The sequence below is a fragment of the Zeus faber genome, assembly GCF_960531495.2.
Source record: "Zeus faber genome assembly, chromosome: 12".
Classification (NCBI taxonomy): Eukaryota; Metazoa; Chordata; class Actinopteri; order Zeiformes; family Zeidae; genus Zeus; species Zeus faber.
Window position 1 is genome coordinate 11,251,054 of NC_137196.1, and position 23,831 is coordinate 11,274,884.

At 46.3% G+C, this 23,831-nt stretch overlaps 3 protein-coding genes across 6 annotated transcripts in view; 1 reads left to right on the forward strand and 2 right to left on the reverse strand.

Moving 5' to 3' along the window:
• The window catches only part of eif4e2 (eukaryotic translation initiation factor 4E family member 2), a 5,381-nt gene extending 2,434 nt beyond the window's left edge, over positions 1 to 2,947 (forward strand). For 2 of the 4 annotated variants that reach the window (XM_080011626.1, XM_080011629.1), the window contains exons 5-8: positions 996 to 1,148; positions 1,232 to 1,368; positions 1,498 to 1,591; positions 1,727 to 2,947. In XM_080011626.1, the coding sequence (XP_079867752.1) occupies positions 996 to 1,148; positions 1,232 to 1,368; positions 1,498 to 1,561 (354 nt within the window). In that variant the 3' untranslated portion in view covers positions 1,562 to 1,591; positions 1,727 to 2,947. Of the gene's footprint in view, positions 1 to 995; positions 1,149 to 1,231; positions 1,373 to 1,497; positions 1,592 to 1,726 lie in introns of all 4 variants that reach the window. The other 2 variants (XM_080011628.1, XM_080011627.1) reach the window with 2 other exon arrangements.
• A 252-nt stretch (positions 2,948 to 3,199) lies between these two features.
• Positions 3,200 to 5,588, reverse strand: LOC307238345 (phospholipid scramblase family member 5; the record flags this gene model as incomplete). The annotated part of the gene is made up of 7 exons (XM_080011277.1): positions 3,200 to 3,226; positions 3,348 to 3,406; positions 3,552 to 3,651; positions 3,777 to 3,888; positions 4,786 to 4,981; positions 5,081 to 5,158; positions 5,264 to 5,588. 7 exons carry the CDS (start codon positions 5,586 to 5,588, stop codon positions 3,200 to 3,202), a joined length of 897 nt encoding a protein of 298 aa, XP_079867403.1.
• A 1,207-nt stretch (positions 5,589 to 6,795) lies between these two features.
• On the reverse strand, positions 6,796 to 14,222 carry chrng (cholinergic receptor, nicotinic, gamma). Its single transcript, XM_080011074.1, has 12 exons — positions 14,147 to 14,222; positions 13,604 to 13,740; positions 12,929 to 12,973; positions 12,655 to 12,779; positions 12,316 to 12,471; positions 10,038 to 10,135; positions 9,626 to 9,826; positions 9,400 to 9,514; positions 8,863 to 8,977; positions 8,473 to 8,725; positions 8,251 to 8,384; positions 6,796 to 7,387 (listed from the first exon to the last, which is right to left on the reverse strand). Exons 1-12 carry the CDS (start codon positions 14,202 to 14,204, stop codon positions 7,175 to 7,177), a joined length of 1,650 nt encoding a protein of 549 aa, XP_079867200.1. The 5' UTR covers positions 14,205 to 14,222; the 3' UTR covers positions 6,796 to 7,174.
• Positions 14,223 to 23,831: the final 9,609 nt, after the last annotated feature.

A 23,831-nucleotide genomic window follows, 5' to 3' on the forward strand; every position in this document is an offset into this window, starting at 1 on the left:
AAATAAATGACGTACTTTGGTAGAGTATCATATTTTCACGTGTTATTTCTTATACTCTACACACTTAAACCCACCGACAATGACAGGTAGTCTAGTGGGGGAGTGGTTGAGGTGGAGTTAACAGCTAATGTTCCCACCCATTACCTGCCTCCAACGTGTGAAAAACCTCAGGATCTTTGAGGGGCATTTTCTCTGCTAGAGGAGTTAAGTTGTACCAACAGTCAAATAAGCATATCTTCGGCGAATATTTTCAGATTTCAATGTATGGACATGTCATTTGGAAGCTTACAATCTGCACTTTCGTAATCTGTAAAAAAAAAAGAAAAATGACCTTGGCCTCTCTGAGGCCCCAAACACCAGTCGCGGTCACATATTCTCTATTGTTTAAGTACAGAATAAGAATAGCAAATAGCAAGTTGTCAATACTATCTCCTTTCCGGCGATGGCGTGGGAGAGAGGGAGAGACGAGAGAGATGTCTCTTCTGATTAGTGAAAATGCTTCTGAGATGAATATCTTAATCTGATAACAAGTTAGAAAGGGGTTATATAGTCTAAATTAAGAGAACATAATTTTCAGTATTTTCTCCAGTACCAATAATGTCAGAGCTTATTAATACTGCAGTCTTTAATAATTTAGCCCTTTTAATACCAGGTCGGTCGGTACCCAATCCTAGGCACGAGCAGTCTCTGGTGCCCCCCTCCCGCCAAATAGTCGAATATTCACATCGAACATCCGAATCTGATTGGACTGACAAAATTCTGAGTCTGGTACAGCCCTAGTCGTGATTATCATTTCTAGGTAGACTCAACTGGTCCAAGCACAGAATATGCAGCTATTAAAGCCTAGCCGTACACCAACGGGCCTGTGACCTGGTGTTATTTTTTTCCATCAAAGCACATTTCTAACCACGTTTAGTGCTTGCAAAGTGTTGTGTGGTTTTGGCCCACTTGGATACTTGGAGACAATCCCCTTCTCTGCCACTGTGTCCGTTCAGGATGACGCCAACAAGATGGGTGGGAAGTGGATCATCCGTCTGCGGAAGGGCCTGGCGTCGCGCTGCTGGGAGAACCTGATCCTGGCCATGCTGGGCGAGCAGTTTATGGTGGGGGAGGAGATCTGTGGCGCCGTGGTGTCCGTACGCTTCCAGGTGCGGGCGTCTGCATTAACCGCATGTACCGGGTGCGAGGTCACCGTGCTGTAGCGCCTTTTACTTCACACGTTTCCTCGCAGGAGGACATCATATCTATCTGGAACAAGACGGCCAATGACCAGGCCACCACAGCACGCATCAGAGACACCCTGCGGAGAGTCCTCAACCTGCCTCCCAACACCATCATGGAGTACAAGACGCACACAGACAGCATCAAGTATGTATGTGGCCCCCATTATTATTATTATTATTATTAGTAGTAGTAGTATTATTATCATTATTATTATTTCATAATATCCGAAGGGGATGCTGAGTCCACCTGTCAACCTTAGATGTTACTGCCCAGGTTTTTGCTTTTCAGAGCATGGGAAGACTTCCATGGTCTGGTGACTGCTAGCGGTGGCCCTTGACCCCTACAGAACTGAGACTCCGAACCGAGGGTAGGAAAGCTTCATCCTACTATTTCTTGCCTGAATTGTTGTTGTGTTTAGAAGTTTTTAATGTTGATGCTGTTTTTGTTTGTCTGTTTGTTTGTACATTTTTTCCCCCTCCGCTTGCGTCACCTGGATGAGCAGAAGTATACACGGGATGAAACTGGGGTTGAAGAGTCCGGCGAAAGGGTCACCTCTGAAAGGCTCAGCGCTCTGACACGGACACAGTGGAACGGCAAAAGGGATGGTGGTTTAAAAAAAGGATCATTCCTTCTTTCTGTCATGTATGCGGAAAAAAAGCAGACAAACAAAAAAAAAACAACATTCAACGGAACATGGAGCCCAGCTGTCTGCTCATGAAAACTAAGTTTGATTCAACCAGACACCATTGAGACCTTAAAGGTGTTTTTAGAAAATGCATATTGCAATATGTCTTACTTGCCACTAGGGGGAGACTCTGGAACAGATGTCTGTTGATCTGGCCAACAAAAGAGTACTTCACTAAATACAACAAAACCAGTCAGTGATGTCAACAGATCTGATTGTATTGTGTAACACAATCACAACTCCCTCAATCACATTTGATTAAATTCTGTTTTTTTAACTGTTTTATTGGCAATCCCAGACAAAAAGGGTTGCAGGTAAAAGTTATTTTATTATAGTGCTGTATTTTAACTACAAAGCCTCTTGAACGAGAAATATTATTGTGTAAAAAAAAAAATATATATATATATTTGTAAAAGGCTGACCACTTCAAAGCTCGCCTTGTTGAATCTTCACCCTGGGAAGTGGAACCCCCAAAGGATGAGTACCTTAAGTCTGGTTGAAGGTTCTGTGTCAACGAAGAATAGACTGCCAAGCTGCCTATATCACTGTGCCTGGCCTCAAGCCCAACCCCAAACCAGGTTCTGTCTGTTTTGTCCTTTTTTTTGTCGCTAAATGTTTTTTTCTGTGGAACGGGGCCTGCTGTGCTAGCCGACCCGCAGGACGACGGGAGTCCTGAAAGACTGATTTGAAATCAACGATCCATTCACTCGCACCACCTCCTTTCTATTTTGTACCGAGGATAGGACGCTGGCCCAGGATCAGGGCTTGTTGGGGCTCTTTCCTTATCCCCCTCCCCCCGACAATTTCTTTTTTAATCAGTCCCTCGGGAGAATTTTTTTTTTTTTTTTTTGGGGGAACCAAATCAAGAAAGCTGTTGCAAAAAATAATTTCACGAGTGAAACCGTAATGCTGCCTAGGGTTGTATATGTGGTGCTGGGGACAGGGTGTGTGTCAAAAACAAACAAGAGGAAACACGTCGTCCAATGTACACCTAACAGATTATAGCAATAAATGTCAAATATGCATCTGCTGCTATAACTTGGCCTCTGTGTTACTTTCTGGTGTGACGGGATTTGAGATGAACGTCTTGGTTGCCATTTAAATCTGCCGTGGTCAGCCGCCTCCCTCCCTCCCCAGCTGAGGCTTGGCTCCTTGGATCTTTTTCGCACCGTACGGTGACGCTGGTGCGGTTTTGCCGGTGTTGGCTCAGCAGTTGTCCCGGTGCAGCTGTCGTAGCTGACCCTTCCGATTCCCCTTCCAGTTGGGTGAATTACGGGGCAGGTTCTCCAATCAGGTCATCTCAAAGTACATGTAATTCTGCAGAAAACATGGCAGGAAGATGGTCACACTGGCGCACCGCAACAATAAGGGAGATCAAACAGTATATCTTGAAATGTAGTCGATGTTATTTTCTTGTGCATGCTGGAGCGTAGCTTACCAGTAAGAAGGTAGCAGCCAGCAGGAGCAACTTGGTCAAAGGGCCCATGTCCAGCGGCACTGTGGGGGTGAAATAAATTTACAACTGGTGACCTCTAAGGCCCACAAGTGGGACATTATTTTTTAGGGCGAATCTTTAACAATAATGTGACGTATTGTCTCAAAAAGAAACTGGGGATTTCATGCCCTGCGATAAAGAACTCACCTTCCAGCCCAAAGTATTCATGGTCCATATTGAATTCATCATTGAAGCCCGGCCATTTCTTCCATATTGTGCCAATTCTTTCACCAATCATCGAAACAACCTAATATTTTGTAGAAAACAAAACGTGAATATTAAAACGGTAGATAATTGCACAGATATTTTGAGGAAAGTGCTTCCAGAAAGTAATGTTTAATTAATAAAAGAGATTTTTTTTTTTATTAAGACCTGAAATTCTTGATTAGCAAGGCAGCGGCACGGACAGCAGGATCCCTGGATTCTGATCACGGACGATCCCTCCAAGTCACACACCTCCAGTAGAGGGGTGAACATGCTCCACCTGACATCCCGTTCATAACCACAGGAGCCCCCATTAACTCAGCACACTTCCTTCCTTTGCATAAGTACACCACGAGCAACCTGGAAATACACTTTGCACCCCCTGCAATTGATGCTTGGTTGATCAGATTTTCAGCTGTCATGGTTCTGCAGACATGAAACGTTGTTGGCTCGGTGTTGGAAGAGTTCAAATTGGGCCACGCTTTATTCTGGAATAACCGAGTGAATATTTATACCACGTAGAACAGTGTTCATTTGAAACCTCTGCCAGGTCATTCTTAATTGGATGCAGCATTATTTTGGTTTCCCTGCCTGAAAAAACTTCATAACACACCAAGTGGACCCCATCTAACCCACGAGTCAAATTTGGGCCAATGGCGGAAGAGGAGGAATCCGGTTAAGTGTGGGAGACTTGAGTGGCATTGTGTCCGTACGAGGTGTGTCATCCACTGTCGTGGAGCGGGTGATCGCCTAAAACGCACATTTGCTGTCAAGCGACCTTTCCTCTGTGGTAACAATGCCACATTGACCCCTTCTCTACCCCATCCAGGTCTGTCTTTGTGTCTCCATACAGACGGCTGTTTTGAGCATTACTTAGCATTCATTTAGACTACACTCTAGCTGGGGCGGAATAGAAAAACCTATCCCAGCTATTTACAGGCATGGATATCTATTGTGGTGAGCCGCAGCCCTGGCACCATGGAAACCGAGAGCAGGGTGTAACAGGGATGGAATGGAAAAACACTGACGTCCTAGGCCGCCCTGCCTGAGCCTGGAGAGTCTGAAGATGGTCAGGGCGGTCGGAGGGGCCTGGCGGTAGAAACGTTCTTATTTCGTTCTAGGTCATACATTTCAACTGAAACAATAATCGGATGAACGCAGCCTCACGCTGCCCTACCTCTGGCGCACAGTGCCGATCAGGTGGTTTGGAGGGGTGTAGACCCTCATCTCCATCAGGCAGAAGCCGCCTAGACAGCAGGCGTCCACTCGGAAGGGCCTTTCAAAATGAAAGACCTGGCGGCCATGGCGGTCGTAGCCCTGCAAGGAGCAGGAACGGGCTGGGCCGCAACACTGGAGACACAAGCAGGAGCTCTCTGGTGTACAGGAGGCAATAGAGGACGGTGGAATGTGAAAGGAGGTGAAAGAAGGGGGACAGGTTCAGGTAGCTTAAGGGGACACGATACATTTGATACCTTCTACAGTTACAAACAGCTGCTCTCTGCTGCACCCGGTGGAAATGCTGAAGATCCTCCTGGGAACACACTGCGGACCTGGCAATAGGAAGACCTTTAGGTACATCATTGCTCTCGAGAATTGAACATTCACACACACACACACACACACAAACACACATAAAAAACCCCATTCTTACTGACCTTGCAGCTCAGGTCGAGCCATGATGTGAAGTTGATTGACCAACTCCAACATAGCCATCGTGTCTGGTTGGAGCCCATCTCCAAGCCGCCTTCCTCCATCCTGGGCTTCGCTCCACTGCGTGGGCAGCTGGGCACAGCCGTTCCCCCATGCAGGACAGTCCTCCGACCCCCGACCAGGAGGCTCTCGGTGGGGTTGGTTTCCATGCGTCTCTTGGGGGTCTGGGGTGAGCCTGTGTCCCCTGTGGAATGCTCTGAAGAGCATCTCGATGTGCCTCTCTCTTTCCAGGCGACCGAAGGGAATAGGCTGATTGGTCACTGCTGGCATGGTCTGGAATGAAAAAATTAAGTACTTGGTCAAATAGGAAAAAACACATTCACTTTATTTAGAACTCCAGAATGTAAGAATGACTACTAGAACAGGAACCGTGACTTGGTTTCAACATTTCTTTGCCAGATATTGATTGGAGATCTGGATATCTTTATATATATATATATATATTTTTTTTTTTTAATTTATGTTCAGTGTATAAAATGGGAAAGAAACCTATGACAAGGGTCAAACTATTAAAAAAAATTAAGAAAAGCAAAACTTTTACAGCCCTCAAAAGTTTTCCTTAAGATACTTTATTTAAAAGATAAATGTTTTTGCTTTTTCTTTAACTTTTTTTTCTGTTGAGCATATCTTAACACTGTTTTAAGGAGATCATGCTTTAAGAGGAACGATCTCCTAAAAACAGCGGTCCCATCCCAGTCATCAGCTTATGACACCTTAATTCAGATTTCAGCCTGATTGTCGACCATCACCAAAAGTCATAATACCGTAGTATTCCAGAAAGAAAAAAAAAAAGAAATTCTTTATGCATATAGATTGTAAGTGCTTCAGTCCAATCAATCAATCAAAAAAAGAAACAAAAATGATGCACAGTATAAAGGCAAAGATAAAAAAACATACTTCAACAGAAACGTGGATGCTGTCTTACCTTTTATAGTCCACCTCCAGGGATCAACGGCCCATAGCATAGAAACGAAGCAGGAAGCAGAATGGAATGGAACTGGCAAATGTCTGTCGGTCCCGTATACCGGGCGGAAGGGGAGCACCAAAGTGGCCTTGATTTGCATATGTTTTTGTGTGTGTTCACATAGTAACGTTTGACTTTCATGGCATGAACATGTTTCTGGATATTTGTCTCTCTCACACCACCACTCAGCCAGTTCCTGTCTCACCCGTTGACTCTATTGCCATCCCAACCAGCCGGATCTGGCTTTTGTTGGGGCAGAAAGGCACCACTCAGCCATGTAATTAAAATCCTGCTTCCAGCGGCGGGGGCCGGAGAGCCGCTGTGTGTTTTGGGCGGGTGTCGGTGGTCTCCATGAGCCCCCAAGAAGATGTGTTATGCACATATGATGTCGGGACATTAAAATGTCAGCGATAATCACAAGAGTGAGAGTGAGAGATTAAGAATCACTTTAATTAGCAAAATCAAAACACTTACATTATAAGATTTAAATAACATCACAAGTTCCCATTTTTTTTTTTCTTGGTCGTTGTGACTTATAAGGTATAGATGCCTGCTAGAAGCATGGACAATCGGTAGAAGTCAAAACTTGACGTAACTCCCACCATGAGGCACTGCGGATACCAGCATCCACTCTGTAAAAGACTGTGCCCTCCCCACCAGTGTACAAAGAGTCCCGCAATACGATTTGACTTGTCCTAGTGTCCGTCCAAAGACCCACAGAACCAAACAACACCTCATTTAACTCGTGCAAATGGGACGCCGCGTTTACACCGTTTGCCCGTCTTCCCCGTTCTCTGTGAACCCTCGGAGATCTCCAAGCGAGGTCAGGAGAAACCTTTGGATTCCAACTCTGGATAAAAAGGATGGATGGCGGGGGGGTTTCTTGCCCGGCTCACCCATAAAGATCTGCTCCTATCCCGGTGTCAGTAATGTTTCCCACAGGCGGCAGGTACTTTCTGGAGTCCCCAGGGAAAGGGGTGGAGGGGGGCTGGTTAAAATGCCCCATTAGAAAAATTCCAATGGTCCCCATGAAGAACATCAGCGCCATGACAATAAAGCACACTCTGTCAATCACTCTGGCGACAAGGAGCCACTCTTCATTCTCCTGTGTTTAGGAAAAATGTTGATCATCGTTAGATATGTCTTCTATGCTTTGTACAGTGGTACCTCGGCTTACGACTGAAATTCGTTCTAGAAGAACGGTCGTATGTTAAAACAGTCGTATGTCGAAGCAATTTTTCCCATATAAATTATGAAATCATGAAGGGTGAAAATAAACAAATCACACAGCACAAACAGTAAATATGAAGAAAAATATCGATAAGCCACGAACTACGTGCACACATGATGTAGGTCGCCCGCTGACTGACTGCTGACTGCCCGCTGACTGACTGCTGACTGGCTGCTGACTGGCTGCTGACTGGCCGCTGACGCGCCAACTGCAAATTTCCACTCTCGTATCTTGGAGCAGTCGGTCGCAAGTCGATACAAATTTTCGCGACTATCGCTACTCGTAGCTTGGATTAGTCGTAAGTAGATGTGGTCATAAGTCGAGGTACCACTGTATCTGTTTTCACATAACACGCAGGTTCTGTCGGACAATTGACAGTGCCACATGCTTCCACGCCCTTATCGGCCGGGCTATTATACCAGCGAATCGCTCCTCCCCTGACTGCTTTGCTGCCTCCACATCCCCTGCATCCACCCATTGGACTCTTTTCTATCCAATGGGGGAAATCGAGCTCATCACTCCTATGTCTCTACAGTAGCTCACTTAGTATGCCTATGTTTGTCTCGCCAGGGGTGATGGGCGGTAGAGCCCAGACGACAAAACTCAAACGGTGCATCAATAAAGATCAAACCTAAGAGTTCATCAGAACTGATCTTTGCTTTAAGTGGACTTGCAACATGTATGCATTGGTGAAATATGGACGAGAGACAAGGCAAAAGTGTAAATGTGGTACCTACATTCTGGAAGTTATTGTGCTGCCGGGTCGTATGAGCGATGTGTTTGCAGGATGCCACGCACTGCTTCAGTTGCGGGGAAGCCTTGGCCAGACTGTTTTCAAGCTGCAACGCTGTAACACCCTCGAGGTCCCAATCTAGGCTCAGACATCAACAGGATCACGTCTTCACGAGGTAAAGCATGGAAAATATCGCAAATATTCACAAAGTGATTGAAACACTTACGTAGCCTCTCGAAAACCGATTTTATGAGTCCTTTCCTCTCCCTGGCGAACATGAGCTCGGACCGAGCCGTTTTCAGGACATATTCGTCAGCTTTGGCCTTGAGGCCCAGGGAGCCGCGGCGCCTGCGGGGGTCCGGGGACACGCCGTTCTCTTCCGGCTGCTGAGATTTACTACCGTCTGAGGTATTCTGGCGGTCGGGCACCCAGGGCTGCATCTGCATTCTCAGGAGTTGGGGCAGGATGTTTAGAAAGACCTAATGACCAAGAGAGAGAGAACAAGGGACGGGTACCTTGACGGGTAACAAGAGTTCTGCGAGGAGGTTTTATCAGTGTGGTGGAGAACAAAAAAATGAAGCCGCCGGGAAAGCGTTATTTTCTGAAAAAATCTCACCTTGCGGACTTTATCCGTCATTTTGTGAGTGTTGGGGGTTCTCAAGGACACGTTGAGGACTATCACACAATTCATTACGACTATAGTTGTTACCGACATCACAAACATGAGATACCTGCAGACAATAGACAACATGTTATAAATCAACTATTTCATGTCAGTAGTTTTTTGAATAATGCGCATGTTTGACTTTAATTATCAAAGCCAAAACAACTGAAAGATTCAGACTAGTTCAGAGTCTATACACGCGACACATTTTCAATATGTTAAGAGTTTGGCAAGGAAATCCCTTGTCGTAAGGATTGTTAAAAATCCAAAACTTCTGGACTCTTGTGAATATATCAGGTTGCTTTGATATTAGTCTTAAGTCTTGGGTCTCGGCTGCTTTAGTGCATAGTCTGTGCTGGAATCTCAAGATCTGAGCTCCTCTAGGATCAGCCGTCCATCCTGGGATGGAAAAAAAAGGTGTTTCAATGTGTGCTTTGTGAAGCCTCTTTAGGCACATTCCTTCCGTTAGTTTGACGCGTGTGATCTTACTTTCCGATAAGCGGCACCGCCTTCGACGTCTCCGGCACCTTCTTGGCGATTAGGAAGATGAAGACGGTCTGGCCCAAGAGAGTGGCGATGGACATTGTACACTTCTGCCCCCCAGCTGCCATATTCAAGAGCATTAATCTGTGAGCTCAGACCTTGACAGAAACATCCACCAGTGATCCATCCCATGGGCTTACAGAGGGACACGGGAACGCAAAAAGGACTGTACCTTTGGCCGGCAGGAAATAGACCAGTAGGCCGAGGGAGGAGAAGAGCACGCAAGGGGCAATGATGTTGATGATGTAGAAGAGGGGCTTCCTCTGGATGATGAGGAAGTAGACGACCTCCTGGTACTCCGGTTCATCTTTAGTGTACTGAGCATTGATCACCTTCTTAGCCGGCCTGTGCTTGATCACCCACTCCCCGTTTTCTGCCAACAGCACAGAGAAGGGCCAGCAAATGCGTGTCATGAGGAAGCCGATCGGTTCAGTTTGACGCATTTTACAAAAGGTACAAGTCAAATGTGTGACATTGAAGGGGTATTTTGCGAAGAACAATATAGCACCAACAAGAGAGAGAGAGCACGTGCGAGAGAGAGAGAGAGAGAGCGAGAGAGAGAGCTTGTCGGTTCTTGGTTCTACCTGTGAAAGCCTCTGGATCAATGTCCACCCACTCCAATGTCTGGTTGTCTATCTCCTTCAGAACCAGCTTAACCTCATTGGCGCTGTACGTCTGGGACCTGTGCGTGGTGGGAAGACAGACATCTCAGCCATGAAGTTGTTTGCCAACTCAACGAACATCAAAATGAACCACAACTGTTTAGGAATAATAGATATTAATGATCTGCAAACGAACTGGACTTGCATTAGTTATGCCTGTGATATTATGAACTGTTGAAGCGCTGAAATGAGAGTAACATGTTATATTACACACTGTTAAGTGCTGAATATAATTGTAAGTGGAGACCTCAGTTGTAAGTAGGTTTTTCTAAGGAAGCTTGAGTGACCAGGTGTACGCCCTTGTTCATGCCAAGCAGCAGGAATGCGTCCTCCACACAGGGGTGGTCTTAGTGATTTGGAGGCCCCAGGCAGGACCAATGTGGGGGCCCCTCTCCACCTAGCTTAATGCGAGCATGGCTAGTAAACAAAAAACATTTAGAGAGAGCAAAGATGAATGAGATCAGTGGAGCAAAGATAAATGAGAACCCTACCCGAACCATTCAAAAGCTCTTCACTCAGAAGAAGACAATGGGACGAGAAAAAGATTATGAATATAATAATGAAATACCATTTACAATAGTATATGAAATGACTCAGGAATCGGAAGTCACTCCAGAAAAATATGTTTTTGCTCGTTTTGTGAGCCACAGAGGCCATGACTCCCCGAACCGAGAGCCGCTGATGGGATCTCTATGCTGGACAGAAAGTGGTCAAACTCTTTTATTAGAAATTGTATTGATCCTCCTACGTGTGAATACAAATGGATTTATTTTAATAGAAAACATAGGAACACTATTTTTTTGTTACCTCATACATAAAAATATTAATAATATATATATATAATTCCAAATAGAATTAAGGGTTTTTTGTTCAAGGTTGTACACATATTCTATCCTGTCAACTCCATCGTATGTGAATTGCTACTACTTACTGAGGATAATTAGGAAACCCTGAAATGTTTATGTATTTTTTTTCCGTCTTGTTTGTTATTTATTTTTATTTATGTTATTGTATATCTTTAATGGACAATTTCCATTTTATACCTGATTTGTTATACACACCATATGATATAGACAGGAAAGGGGGATATTCCTTCACTCATTCACAAAATACAGGTCCAAGTCCAAATTTGCGGATGCCGAGAGAGCTTTTGAAAGGCAGTTCCCCAAAGGTGTGTTTAAAAGCACCCGGAGACCAGGACCGAGCGTGAAGGAGGCCTGGTGGTGTGACAGTTCAGACGCTGCCATCACCAGTCCAAGTCAGGATTTTCCCCATCCATTTCAGCAAAGCGATAAGGCGTTGGATGAGAACTTCAGACCATGGTTGAATGCGAAGGCGACCTGGTCGTGTGATGGTTCAGACGCAAAATCATCGGAGGAGACGAACCAAGCTTCATAAGACTCAGTGGTTCAAGGCGACAAGTCATTGGATGAGAACTTCCGTGTTGGAGGATATGAGGGTTGGTTGCCGGTTGAGCTTTTGAAAGCCGGCAACACAATTGCGCGTTTCATCATTTGATTCAAGGAGCAGGACTTGGATGGAAAAATTAGCACTTGAACCTGTGACTGTTTTAGACCTCTCTAAAACCCATTTTGGGTATTGTGTTGTCTTTTTTTTGGGACTAAATATGAAGGAATATAATTAGTCACAGCAATTATGGGTACTTTTATACAATATCAATTATAATATTTCATAATATCTGATTAGAAAAGATCCCCCACATTGAACGGTATAATAATGTAATTTATCAGACTAGGTTTTGTACTGTTGATAATCTTTGTAGAGCCATGCCGCGTTATTGTTACTTTTGCTTATTCACCTGGTTGATTTTTCTTATGTTATTCAGACAACATATGTCAAATTAAACAACGGAGTCAGAATTCCATTCACATAAAGAGCAGAATCGCTAAAAAGGGCCGAACTTTTCATCACGAATGTCCCAACACTAGTGTAAAAGTTTGTATTTCCTCTCCTCCAGCCGCCTCCATGTCTGTGTCCACTCTGTATGTTCTCTAAGGGCCGTGTTTTCCGATTGAAATTATCGGGCTCACTTATGGGATGTGAGTGATGCACAGTGCTGATCGCTGGAGTGATAAAGGAAAACAAAATCCACACAAATTCACAAGGTCCCCTAGCGCACAAGGATCCAGGCAATTGCCTCACTTTGTCACATGGAAAGATCACCTGTGCCTCCACCTACCGGAAGATCATGGTGCAGTTTTGCCAGTCAAAGGGAAAGTAGTCGACCGTGATGGCGCAGGCGCTGCGGTAGATGGCGGGAGGCAGCCAGTACACGCAGCCGTCTGGAGATACCAGTGCGTTGCAGTAAAGTGCGACTTCAAATTGTCCATCCACACTGCACACGGCATGAAACAAAATGTTGAAGGGTGTTATTATGTTACTAAATTCATTTGAACAATGTCCACACCAGCAGCATACCAAGAGCAGAAATCCATCTAAACTCCAAAAAAAGTGCACCCTAGAAATGATCATATAAATAAAACAAAAAAGGTCATGAAGTGTAGGTTAAAGCACTCACTTGTTCTCTAGTATGACGTCGGGCAGCCAGATGCCCTTGGAGGGGACTCGTAGCTCTTTGGTGATGTTCCCGTACAGAGCTGACCTGGGGGGCTGGTCCCATCGCAGTCTGTAGTCGCACCATTGCTACGGACAGAAATACACGCTGGGTTTGTCTCGCAGAGGAGCCCTTTCTCCAAGAAACTCTACTTGTGCCAAATCTGTTCGGCGATTTCTATCGCATTCAGAGGGGAAAAACTCCAACAAGCATACAGTGCAATCCTGTGTTGGGTTACCATTTCTATCCAAACGCTGGTTGTGAGGGCTTCTTCCTTTTCATTCTGAAAAAAATCAAAACATTTATCTGTTGTTAATTTGCTTCATTCAAACGTATTCTTTCACACGATACATTCAAACAATAGTCACAAACGCGCTGTTAAAGCTTCCTTTCAAAACGTTGGCAGCTGGGGGTTTGTGACAAATATACACTATGTACTGTAGTTCCATTGATGAATCTAGTCAAACTAGTGTGTTTGAGGGTTTGGGTGTATTTTTATGCCCAGTATATATGTTTTGTATATTTTCTCTTTTGTAATTGGTGTGACCTTTCCGAGCTGGCTGGGATTGTAAGTATTGGATCTTTGAAGAAGAAAAGAAATGCTTTACACCATTTCCACTGTTGTACTGCAGTTGGACACCAAACACTAGATTTGGCATTGATCTCAATGTGTAATACCTCTATTTTCTCTATTTGACAGTTAGAATGCACTTAGTTTAATCTAGTATAGTATGGTATAGTGTATAGTAGAGCATATACACACACACACACACACACACACACACACACACACACACACACACACACACACACACACACACACACACACTCACACACACACACACACACACACACACACACACACACACACACACACACAAACATCCTGTGCTAAATTGACAATGTAATTCACCAGGGAGATGAGGTTGGTGAGCGTCATCTTGATGTAGACCTGAGTGATGTCGCCGCTGTTCTCCATGGGCCTGACATTCTTGTTGTAGCCCTTCATCAGGTCCTTAAAAAGCTCCCCTTCGAGGTTGACGGCCGAGGCTAAAGACGACCAGTCGCGCGGAGGAAGAAATGGAAAAACGCACGATACGATAGAAAGCCCCGTTTCAAGAATCTGACGGTTACATCAACAAATTCACACCCATTGGCCGTTCAGTCTCTTTGGGCTCTTGACCCTGAATGTGCATGTGTGATCTACTCCACAATACAAGCCCTCGACCTTCTGTCTTAGCTGTTTCATTCTGGGCGGGTTGATAAAATGAGGACTAGATCTGGCATATTTTAACAGCCCCAGCCACAGACAAAACAGACTGGTGGATCAGGTGGAAAGTTAGTCATTACTATACTTTAAAGTTTGCAAAGCCACGCCAGCTATCCCCAAAATCTATAACCAGCAACAACTCACTCTCATAATCCTCTCAGCCAATGACCAGACTGCACCACCTACCTGTGATGGAAATCCCAACCAGAACCGAAAGGAACAACAAAAGAGATCCTGAATCCATTTGGTGTATAGGTGTGTGTGTGTGTGCGGAGTCGGAGACAAAGCTATGACAACTAATCTGATGTCCAGGAATGGTCTTTTAGAGGGTGGTGGGGTGGGTGGGGTGGTTCGGGGGCTGGGCTGGAGGGCTGGTTTGGGGTCTCAGGAATGGAGGGGTGGGGAGGTGCTGATTGTCGGTCTCCTAGTGTATTTCCAGTATGCGGCATAGTCAGCTGTTAAAACAATACACACACACACACACGCGCACGCGCACAGGCACACACACACACACACACACACACACACACACACACACACACACACACACACACATCCATGACTGAGAGAAGCTGAGAGGCACAGTTTAAGCATTACATACTGGACATGAGTAACCTCAAGTGTTATCGAATTTAAGAAAAATAGTTAGTGCTTTGTATTGAGAATCAAGTTTTTCCTCAATCATCCTTAACATAATATGAAAATCTTTGGGGAATTCACGGGCAGAGGCATGGACATAGGTCAACAATCCGTTGAGACGTCAATCCACCCAAGCGTCTTGGTTCTAATGAAGGCAGGATTTTGGAAACGTCAGATATGGGAAAAGACTAAATAAAATAGCAAGACGACTGTGTGGAAGAAGGAGAGAGAGAGGGAGAGAGAGAGAAGTGGTGGCTGGAGGGAGGGGGAAACCATGCGAAAACAATTACGGGCAATCTGAAGCGCCTGCTCCTTGATGATTGACAACACTCTGGGCAACGTACTGTCGGTCTGTCAGCCAGGGGGGGCTATTTGAGTTGCCATTTAAGTTGGAATTTCGGAGCCGAACACCTGCGCCCAAGTGAACCAAGAAAACAAACCTGACGTCATGGCAACATGGTGGTAACCGTAAACGGTGAACAACATTCCCTTTGTATAGATTATTATTTATGTTAACACGTATAACGTCGTTTTGAGCCACTCTGTAGATTTGATGTTATTCTAACATCCCCATGTTAGAATAACATCTACCATCTACAACTACCTAACATCTAACATCTACAACTACCGACACGAATTACAGTTTTACGAGTTCCCCTGGAAAGCAGCATCACTTCCTGCTGTCTCTCGACTCCCGGGCAGCAGCTTTTACTGACCATGGCACCAGAATTAAATAGACCAAAAAGGCGCAAAATAGAAAGCGCGTGACCTCATCCGTGAGGTCATGCGCTTTCTATTGGAGCTCGGGGTTGCTATGACTAATTAAATAAAATACGATACAATTTACAATATGTCTACTTCATTTTGTCCACTTGAGAGCGTAGAACAGAGTACTGGCCAAAAAAAAAGTCACGGTACTCCAAAGAGTAAAACATAGAAGTACAGGTACTGCCTACCGGTGAGTACCAGCCCACCGTGAGCACTGGATGTAAGTAAACTTTGATTATTTCTATGTGGCATGTTTATGATTGGCCAAATCGACAAGGACAAAATAAAATAGTTATTTTAGAGTTTCGGGCTGAAGCGGGGTCGGTTTTTGGGGGGCAGTCGGAGCATTGTGGGGCATTGCCTCCCCGGGCCCATGCCCAGAACCGCCCCCGACATACACACACACGGTGGCACACGCCAAACCTTGTTTTTCAAGGCGGTGCACCATGGCACCTAGGAGCTTAAAACAGTGCTCATATTACTTGTGTTTGTTCCCCTTTAAAACTTTGGGTTGGGCAAAAATGAATGCCATTTGCTTTGGGGAGTAGACAACAAGTGAGTCTGAAAGTAAAACTTATGATGGTTCACTGACAATTATCAGGTGGTTGGGCGGGGGGAACAAAGGACAACTGCAGCACTGTACATCAATGCACATACATCCTGACGTCCAAATTTGGCAACAATCGTCTGGGTAGACAGCCTTAAAATCCACCACAAACCGCTGCCAGTAAAGGTCACTCCGGTTCAGGATCCAGTTACTATCCCCCTGTCCGTAAACAAAGGAGCGAGGGGGTGGAGGGGGGAAGTGAAGGATGGGGGGTCCGTACGACAGCAGCTGCTGCGTTGATGGAAAGGTTTACTTTTAATGGCTCCGCGTCAATCTAGGGTCATCGTTTCGGCCTCGAGTCTTTTATCGAGCGTAGCAGCACGGTTCCCTCACCCGCCGCCCTGTGTCAACAGCGGGATATTGTTGGCTTAGCGACGTTGTTGTGCGTTAATTGGTGGGGGGCCATGTAAAACAGTGTTATTTTGGAAATATATATCATGCATCCCATCATACAAGACAAAAAAAACGAATAAAATCACAGTTTTATTTATTGTTTTTTTTTCTTTTTTTTTTTTTTTTTTACAAAAATACAAAGTCATTTCTCTATACAAATAAATATTTCACCAATTAAGATAATTATTACTATTTACAATTTGCATGCTTCACAAGAGGCTCAACCTTTGCAAAAGACTCAAATCACATAATGAATAACTTATACTTTTAATTTTTACAGACTCTTAAGTTATAAATGGCTGTATAACACCAGCTATGACAACAAAACAACCTCTTGTCTTGATGGGTGAGCAATTGTCTGAGTGATACATTCAAGGTTGGGTTTTTGATTCGAGCAAAAGAAAAGGCTCTCCAATGGGTTTCAACTTTTCCCGAATAACGCTCTCCTCGAGGGCGTAAGAAGAAAAAGTGTGCGTAAAGTGTGCGTCTCCCAGATCTGGCATCAGAGCAGCGCCGAGACGGAGACATTTCCACGTCCGTCATATTGTTCGCAGACAAAGTTAAGTTTTGAGCACCTCCAGCGCCAGGGCGATGATCCGTGGCATGCTGCGGTAGAACGACTCGTTTTCGAGTCCCACCAGGCTGTAGAAGGTCAGAGGTCGTCCTCCCACCACTGCCCTGACCCGTGCCTGGTACAGACCGCGGTCATTCTTGGAGCTTAGGTCCACCAGCACCTGTAGAGAGGACAGCAATGTTACTAAAATGAGTTCATGCTTTACATTGCAGAGTGGTTTCTGTCTGGACCCAGTCCATTGCCTGCTCTTCACGGTCTTGGTCTCACCTCCTGGAAGTTCATGCGGAGGTTCTTGTTGCCGATGTCCAGAACCCAGTGGTAAGAGTCCTTGACTTGGCTCACATGCTGCCTCGACTCTGTTACTTCTGGACAAACTAGAGACACAGAAAACAAATCTATAACACCATCCACTTAAAAACATTTAAGACTATTTAATGACCGAAACAGTCGTCCAAATGAGGGGGGAGACACACACCTGTCCCAGTTAGCTGCCTCTTACGGAGAAGGCCTCTCCGCTTCCTGCGAAGATTCAGGGACCCAGGTACACTGTGCGCTGTCTGCATGGGGTCAGAGGTCGTTGCTATGTGGTCACCCTCAGCAGACGACTGAAGGCCTGTTTTGGACGGGAGCGGAAAAGGAAACGGCGGGTCCGATACATCCTTGAAGTCGGAAGGGTGCTCCGCGGTGACGTCGCCCGGTTTAGCAGTCGACGCATCCTTACGCCTCACGACGCCTCCCAGCAAAATTTCCTCCTGAGTTCTAAATCTCTCTATTTGGCCCTTGAGCGCAAACAGGATGGATTCGGCTGCCTGGGAGTCCGAGGCGGAGGAAGGGCTGGTGGCGAACAGCGTCCCAAGGAATGAGGTGGGAAAGGTGACTTGGTCGGGAGACTCCTGAAGGTGGGCCGTGTCCAGGTGAAGAACTGGAGGAGCAGCTTTGAAGCTCAGTTTGGATTGCAGGGCTGATATCACCGATTGATACTCCCCTTCCAGCTGATGAACTGATGGCTCCAGCACCTAAAAATTATAGAAACGCATAACATTTAGACATAAAAGCTAGATACTGGACAAAAAAAAACTGTTTAAAGTGTCTATGATCATGTCTTCTTTTCACAAACCTGTAGAAACAGTCTGTCCTCCTCTCTTGGAAGTGCTGAGGTGATATCTGCTGCTGGGTCACCTTGTATTTTGTCCAGGTCCTCAGCCAGGCTACTCAGGTACTTCTCCCAGTCGTCCACCAAGGGGCCCACATCCCTAAACAATGGCGGTGCTGGAGGAAGGGTTTGCTCTCCTGACCACACAGCACCACCTAGCTGCTCTGCAAGAAATAACACACCTGTTAATCCTTTGGACTGCAGTCTATGGAAGTAAGTGCACTCTAATTTTGTCCCAAAAGGTCCACCATCAGCCAAGGCATCTAAAGTGTACCTGCTGCTTGTGGGGGTCCCTGGCCCAGGTCCCTCCTCTCTCGGGTATGAGTGAAGGCCGTGTTGTAAATGTGCTCCACAAGCTGGGGCAGAGTCTGGGTGAAGAAGGTCAAGTCCACCTTGTCTCGAATGTAGTCCTCCGCTCTCTGCAGCAGGTCCAACAGGGTCTGCAGGAACGAACGCAGCTCTGCAGAGCAAAGACCAACAGAACGTCAGACAGGTCCGCGCTAAGGAGGCAGAGCGCACGTGTCGGCATAGTGACGTTATATACTTTCAATAATATAAATGGTACCCACGGCATTTCTTGAAACGGTTGAGGCAATTTTCTTCTGCCATGCGAGTGCAGCTGCTGGACGACTGACCGGGCGGGCACACCAGTGAATAAAAGCGACAGAGGGAGCTGAACTCTAAACGCTGTTCATCCTCCGACAGTTCTGACGTCTTCAGCAGCTCGGGGCAAGTTGGTTCACGACTCCCAAAGGACTCTACAATGCAATCAGAGATGAGGGAAGGTCGGTGAACTTAATCTTCATGCATTAAATGATAAAGGTTTTCTGCATTTTGCTGTAGTTTTGTTCTGCCCAAAACTCACTTTGTATCTCAGACCGAATCCAATCAGAGAAGGCAGAGACTCTGGTGTAAACTCCTGGCTTTCCCTTCTCCCCACAGCCGTCTCCCCAAGACGTTATGCCATGGAGCTGGAACCGACCCGAGATGCGGTCCTGGTAGATCAGCGGTCCTCCAGAATCCCCCTGAAAAAGGAGAAAAATGCATAAAAAAAGACCTTTAGTACCTTACTGTTACTGGTCGCAGGTAGTTAAAGTCATAAACTACCTCACTGCTATTTATTTCTAGATGTTCTACAAGATCCTTAACTTAGGCAAAAAGGGTTTTTTAAAGAAGTACAGCTTTACATCTAGTCGATGAGCAAAGTGTATATCGGTTGAGATATGATTATAAAGTTCATCTCCTCACCTGGCAGGAGTCAATGCCTCCAGACAGGTATCCAGCACACAGCATTGTATTAGTGACCAGCTCCTTGCCGAGGGCACTCTTACAAGTGCTCTGCGGCAAAAGGGGAACCTTGGCCTCCATTACTATGTCTGCAGATGGTCCATCTGTTTGGAAAACGGACACAGTGCTTTACAGTAACAATAGGTGGAAAGAAGACATAGATGTATCTTCTCAGGTAAGATAAGATGAACACACTGAATTTTAAAGGTAAATTGGGATAAGTTAACATTCAAGACTTGCAAGTAGGACATGGTTAGACATGATTACTCTGATGTGAGAGGTCCCGTTCCCTCACCTTCATAGAGGGAACCCCAGCCAGCTACCAGGCAGGGGCTGCCAGTAGGGGGGTCTAGGCCTGATGGCAGGCACACGGGTGTAACACGGTTAGACAAGACCACCGGGGATGTCAGCTCCACCAGGGCTATATCGTTGTTGAACGTCTTCGGATTGAACTGTATAGAATAAAGCGTACCATAAGGTTGATGGATCGAGGTGGCATACAAAGATAAGGGAGTACACTCTAGAAATATGTGTGGTGCAGCAGGGCTCTAAAATGAAACCAATTGGCACGTTACCTTAGGGTGAGAGATAATGCGGTTGACCTTGAGAATCTGCTCGTCGGGGTCGGCCTTGGTGATGTCAAACTCCCCCACCACGGCTGTCCAGTAGCTCTCACTTCGGCTGCTAAAGGGAGAGGGAGATAAAAGCATGGCAAACAGTTATTATAATTATATCATTGGTGCAGTAATACAAAAAGAAGAAAGAAGTTTTGCCTATTCACACACACGCACGCACGCATGCAGGCACGCACGCACACACACGTACCCAGCAAAGCAGTGAGCGGCAGTGACCACCCAGGAGCTGTCCACTAGCACCCCTCCACACATCAAGCCGCCGTCGAGCTGCAGGTTGACCAGCCAGGGCCAGCTGCCTGGAGGAGCGGGGGAGCCCCCCACGATCCTGGAACGTGGCTGTGTGAGGTTCTGCACCGTGGTCGTCCTCTGACCGCACACTGCTGCTGAGGAAGAGGTACACATGGTTGTCAAAGTTATTCACATAAGCTGATGATTGGTAGTCGGTACAGACTTTTTTTGTGGGAGAAAAGGTATCGCAAACTATATGCACGTAAGCTACACCTCACCCTGAGTGTGTGTCTGCGTGGAGGGTTCGAGGTTCTGCATGGTGTTGAGCAGGCTGCACTGGAGCACACGGGCGCTGCAGCTCTCGCCCATGATCCTGACGCAGGTCTCCTTCTCCAGGTCGGCCGGCGGGCAACGGTGTTGGTAGAAGCCACAGGCCTGGCTCAGAGCCCAGCTCCGCTCCCCCTCATCCTCCAGCTTCTGGGCTTTGCTGATGACATCACAGCTGGGCTCCAACAAGGAACTAGCCGGAAATGCTGTGAGGTGAGAGAGGAGGAGATGCGGGGGTGAGGGATACGTCAAACAGCATAATAATAAATGTGGACAGTGATATCTTAACATCGAACTGAACTGGAGGACTTAGAGGAACAATAGAAGTGAGAGAAATAATCAACTTACAGCAGGAACCCGACCGCTGGCCACAGTCCTGGAATAGACAGGGGACGCAGCCCTTACACCCCGCCTCGGCACGACTCCTCTCTGAGGATGCACGCTCCAGAGCGGACAGGGCGCTGGTCAGCGCTGCCTCCAGAACCACCGTGCCGCGGTCAGAAAGTGCTGCAGTGGAAGAGGAAGATAAAAGACACGACATAAGAACATGAGATTGCAATGACCACATGAGTCAAAGCGATCAGAGCAGATAAGAATAAGAAGCAGAGAGGTGTTCGGATGAAGGGAAGACGGGGGCAGAAACTTGGCTGTTGCTGTGATGAGGAGCATTGTAGGTTGGGATTTGGCAACAGGTCTTTGTGGAGACCAGTCTTTGTAGTTTAAGGGGATATAGGAGGGCCGCTGTGTGTTTGAGCCCCACTAGGGCCGCAGTTACATCAACAGATTCATGATACATCAAGGGCTTTTGGATAAATATGATCCATTATTCAATCAAAACCAGTGATCTCAGCAGTTACATAGCCGCCTGTCCCCGGCTATGGGAACTGTGAACTGTGTGTGTGTTTGTATGAGCCGTTACGTCTTTTTGGTGTGTGCGATCGGCCACCTCTTTCTCATGCTGCTCTTTGAGCTCATTGGCAGCGTGTTAGTGGAGCGAGCTCACGCTCAGCGCGCTGTTGGGGCTTCTACAGACACACTTCAAAGGGACTGTCGACCCCGCAGCCCCCCCTCTGTGCCAGGCCACATCATAGGACGGGCCGCTAACTACGACAATGCATATTGAAAACTTAATTAGAAGGCCAGGGCTGAGCGGGCAGAGGCTGACGGGTAGAGAGACGGGCCCTGGGGACACAGGCTGGCAGCCCCTGGGCGGCTGGGACCCCGAGTCCCTTGTTCTGAACACTCCAAATGCACGCCGCCATCAGCGCCGCCGGCATGAAAGCTCTGCTGTACTCAGCACTTCAGCTTCAGAGAGAGCAGAGTGCCTTAGCACTGAGCTGCTACTGTGGCTACTGTGTTACTAGACTGGATCTGTGGTGCAGCATCCCGGGAAAATACAAGGAAAATACGCAGATCTCAACAGTCTTATTGTTGGAGCAAATTTAGTTAACATTAAAAGGAGAGCTTGGTCACAGTTTTTTTTTTTTTCTGGAGCATTGCATTACGTGATTTAGGAGGGCAGTCACCTATACTGCTACCTGTTGCAACTCATTGCTGCAGCCCACTGGCGTTGGTCCATCATGCATTAATGATAATTTTAAACACATATTTCTAAACAGATATTTGTTAATGTTTCAATCCAATGCAATGCAATGCAATGCAATACAAAATCAAAGTTTATAGAAAGGTTGAGCAAATTTTAAAAAGCAAAAATTAGTCGAGAATAGGTTTCATGTGAATTTTTGTCTTCTCTTACATTTTTTGAAAACATTTTTTTTTACTAATATTATTGACCGAAGCAGAAAAACAGCATCTGTTTGTTCATCATCCAAAGGTCTTTATCTTGTGTTGTAATTTTGGAGTCGCCTGTGCTACTATAACATAGTTCAAGATTTTGACTTGACTTTGACAATATTACACTACCACTACTGCAAAAAGTAACTACTTGCTGACGTTTCTTTGCTCTACGGGTGCTGCTACCTTTAAGGGCGCTCTGGGGCATCCTGTAGACCTCTCTCCCAGTGGGCGCTCCCAGGAAGCAGTCCAGTCCCATCAGCAGCAGTGATATCAGCAACATGCTGCTAGATCATCAGACCTCCACTTCACAGTGGAAAAACAAATACGGAAGCAGGAGACAAAAAACAACAACAAAAAAGATGTCTGGGTTGTGGTACAAGTCACAGTGTCCTGGTCCGGCTGTCTGGTGGCTCTGTACAGTCGCTGTGTCTCTCCTCAAGAATCTGTGGTCTACTATCCCACACTGTGGAGCAGGGCATCTGTCTGTAAGTTTACTTAGAGGAACAATAGGTGCTTGGAGTGGATCCTGGTATATATAGAGCCCCGAAGGGAACACCAGAGGGGGGTGGAGGGGGTGAGCAGAGCAAGAGAGAGCGAGAGAGCGAGCGAGAGAGTGAGGGCGGGAGGGTGGAGGGAGGGATGCTCCCATGGCCAATACACAAACAGATGAATTCATTAAGACTGTGACAGCAAATCGGGCACAACTTGCCAAGGCTGAGCATTACAAAGAGGTTTGGTTCTATGAAAGGAGCCAGAGGGAGGGAGCGAGATGGACAGAGAGGGAGGAGGGGTAACGGGCAGGGTGGAGTGATTGGCCGGACGGCGTGTAGGGGGTGTTGTTTGAATTAATTAACATGAGAGGAAGAGGGAGAAGGTTAGGCCGCCAAGGCTATGGTCTGATGTTACACTGGAGTACATTAAGAATGCTATGGATAATAAGGGCCTAAGTAAGGCTGTAAACCTGTGTGTGTGTGTGTGTGTGTGGGTGTGTGCATGCGTGCGTGTGTGTGTGTGTGTGGAGGGGGAGGACAGAGGATGGAGGATGGAGGATGGAGGGAGCCGAAGCGAGAGGCGGGGGGGGGGAGGGAAAGTGTGTGAGAGAGAGGAACGTCTGCCATTCTCCGTGCCCCTCAAAGAGAACCATTGTGCTCGGCGTCTCTCTGAGGGTGCCCACATCAAAGGCGTCCCCCGGGCATCACTTGGACACCGCCTCCATTGATCACTTACACTCTTTTATCCCCCCCATTAAATTATTGTCAGTTCGCATCACTTTTGTCTTTCTCAGCTGAACTCCGCCTTTGTTACATAAAGATAAAGTAAAAAAAATATATATAAAAATAAAGGGTGTTTATGAGCAGAGTTTGATTTTGGAAGTCGGGGAAACTGAATGTGAGGTAGATCACGTGCTTAGGTTCATGCAAAATCGAGTCTATGTTCGTGTGTGTTTCACCTGAATGTCTCGT

What these genes read in the sequence shown, in the direction of transcription:
- chrng (XM_080011074.1), bottom strand. Translation starts at nt 14,204, where the DNA reads ATGGATTCAGGATCTCTTTTGTTGTTCCTTTCGGTTCTGGTTGGGATT. An exon ending in TCACCAACCTCATCTCCCTG is followed by an intron (nt 12,974 to 13,603) that starts GTGAATTACATT and finishes GATTTTTTTCAG; the next exon opens with AATGAAAAGGAAGAAGCCCT. An exon ending in CTATTTCCTGCCGGCCAAAG is followed by an intron (nt 9,515 to 9,625) that starts GTACAGTCCTTT and finishes TGAATATGGCAG; the next exon opens with CTGGGGGGCAGAAGTGTACA.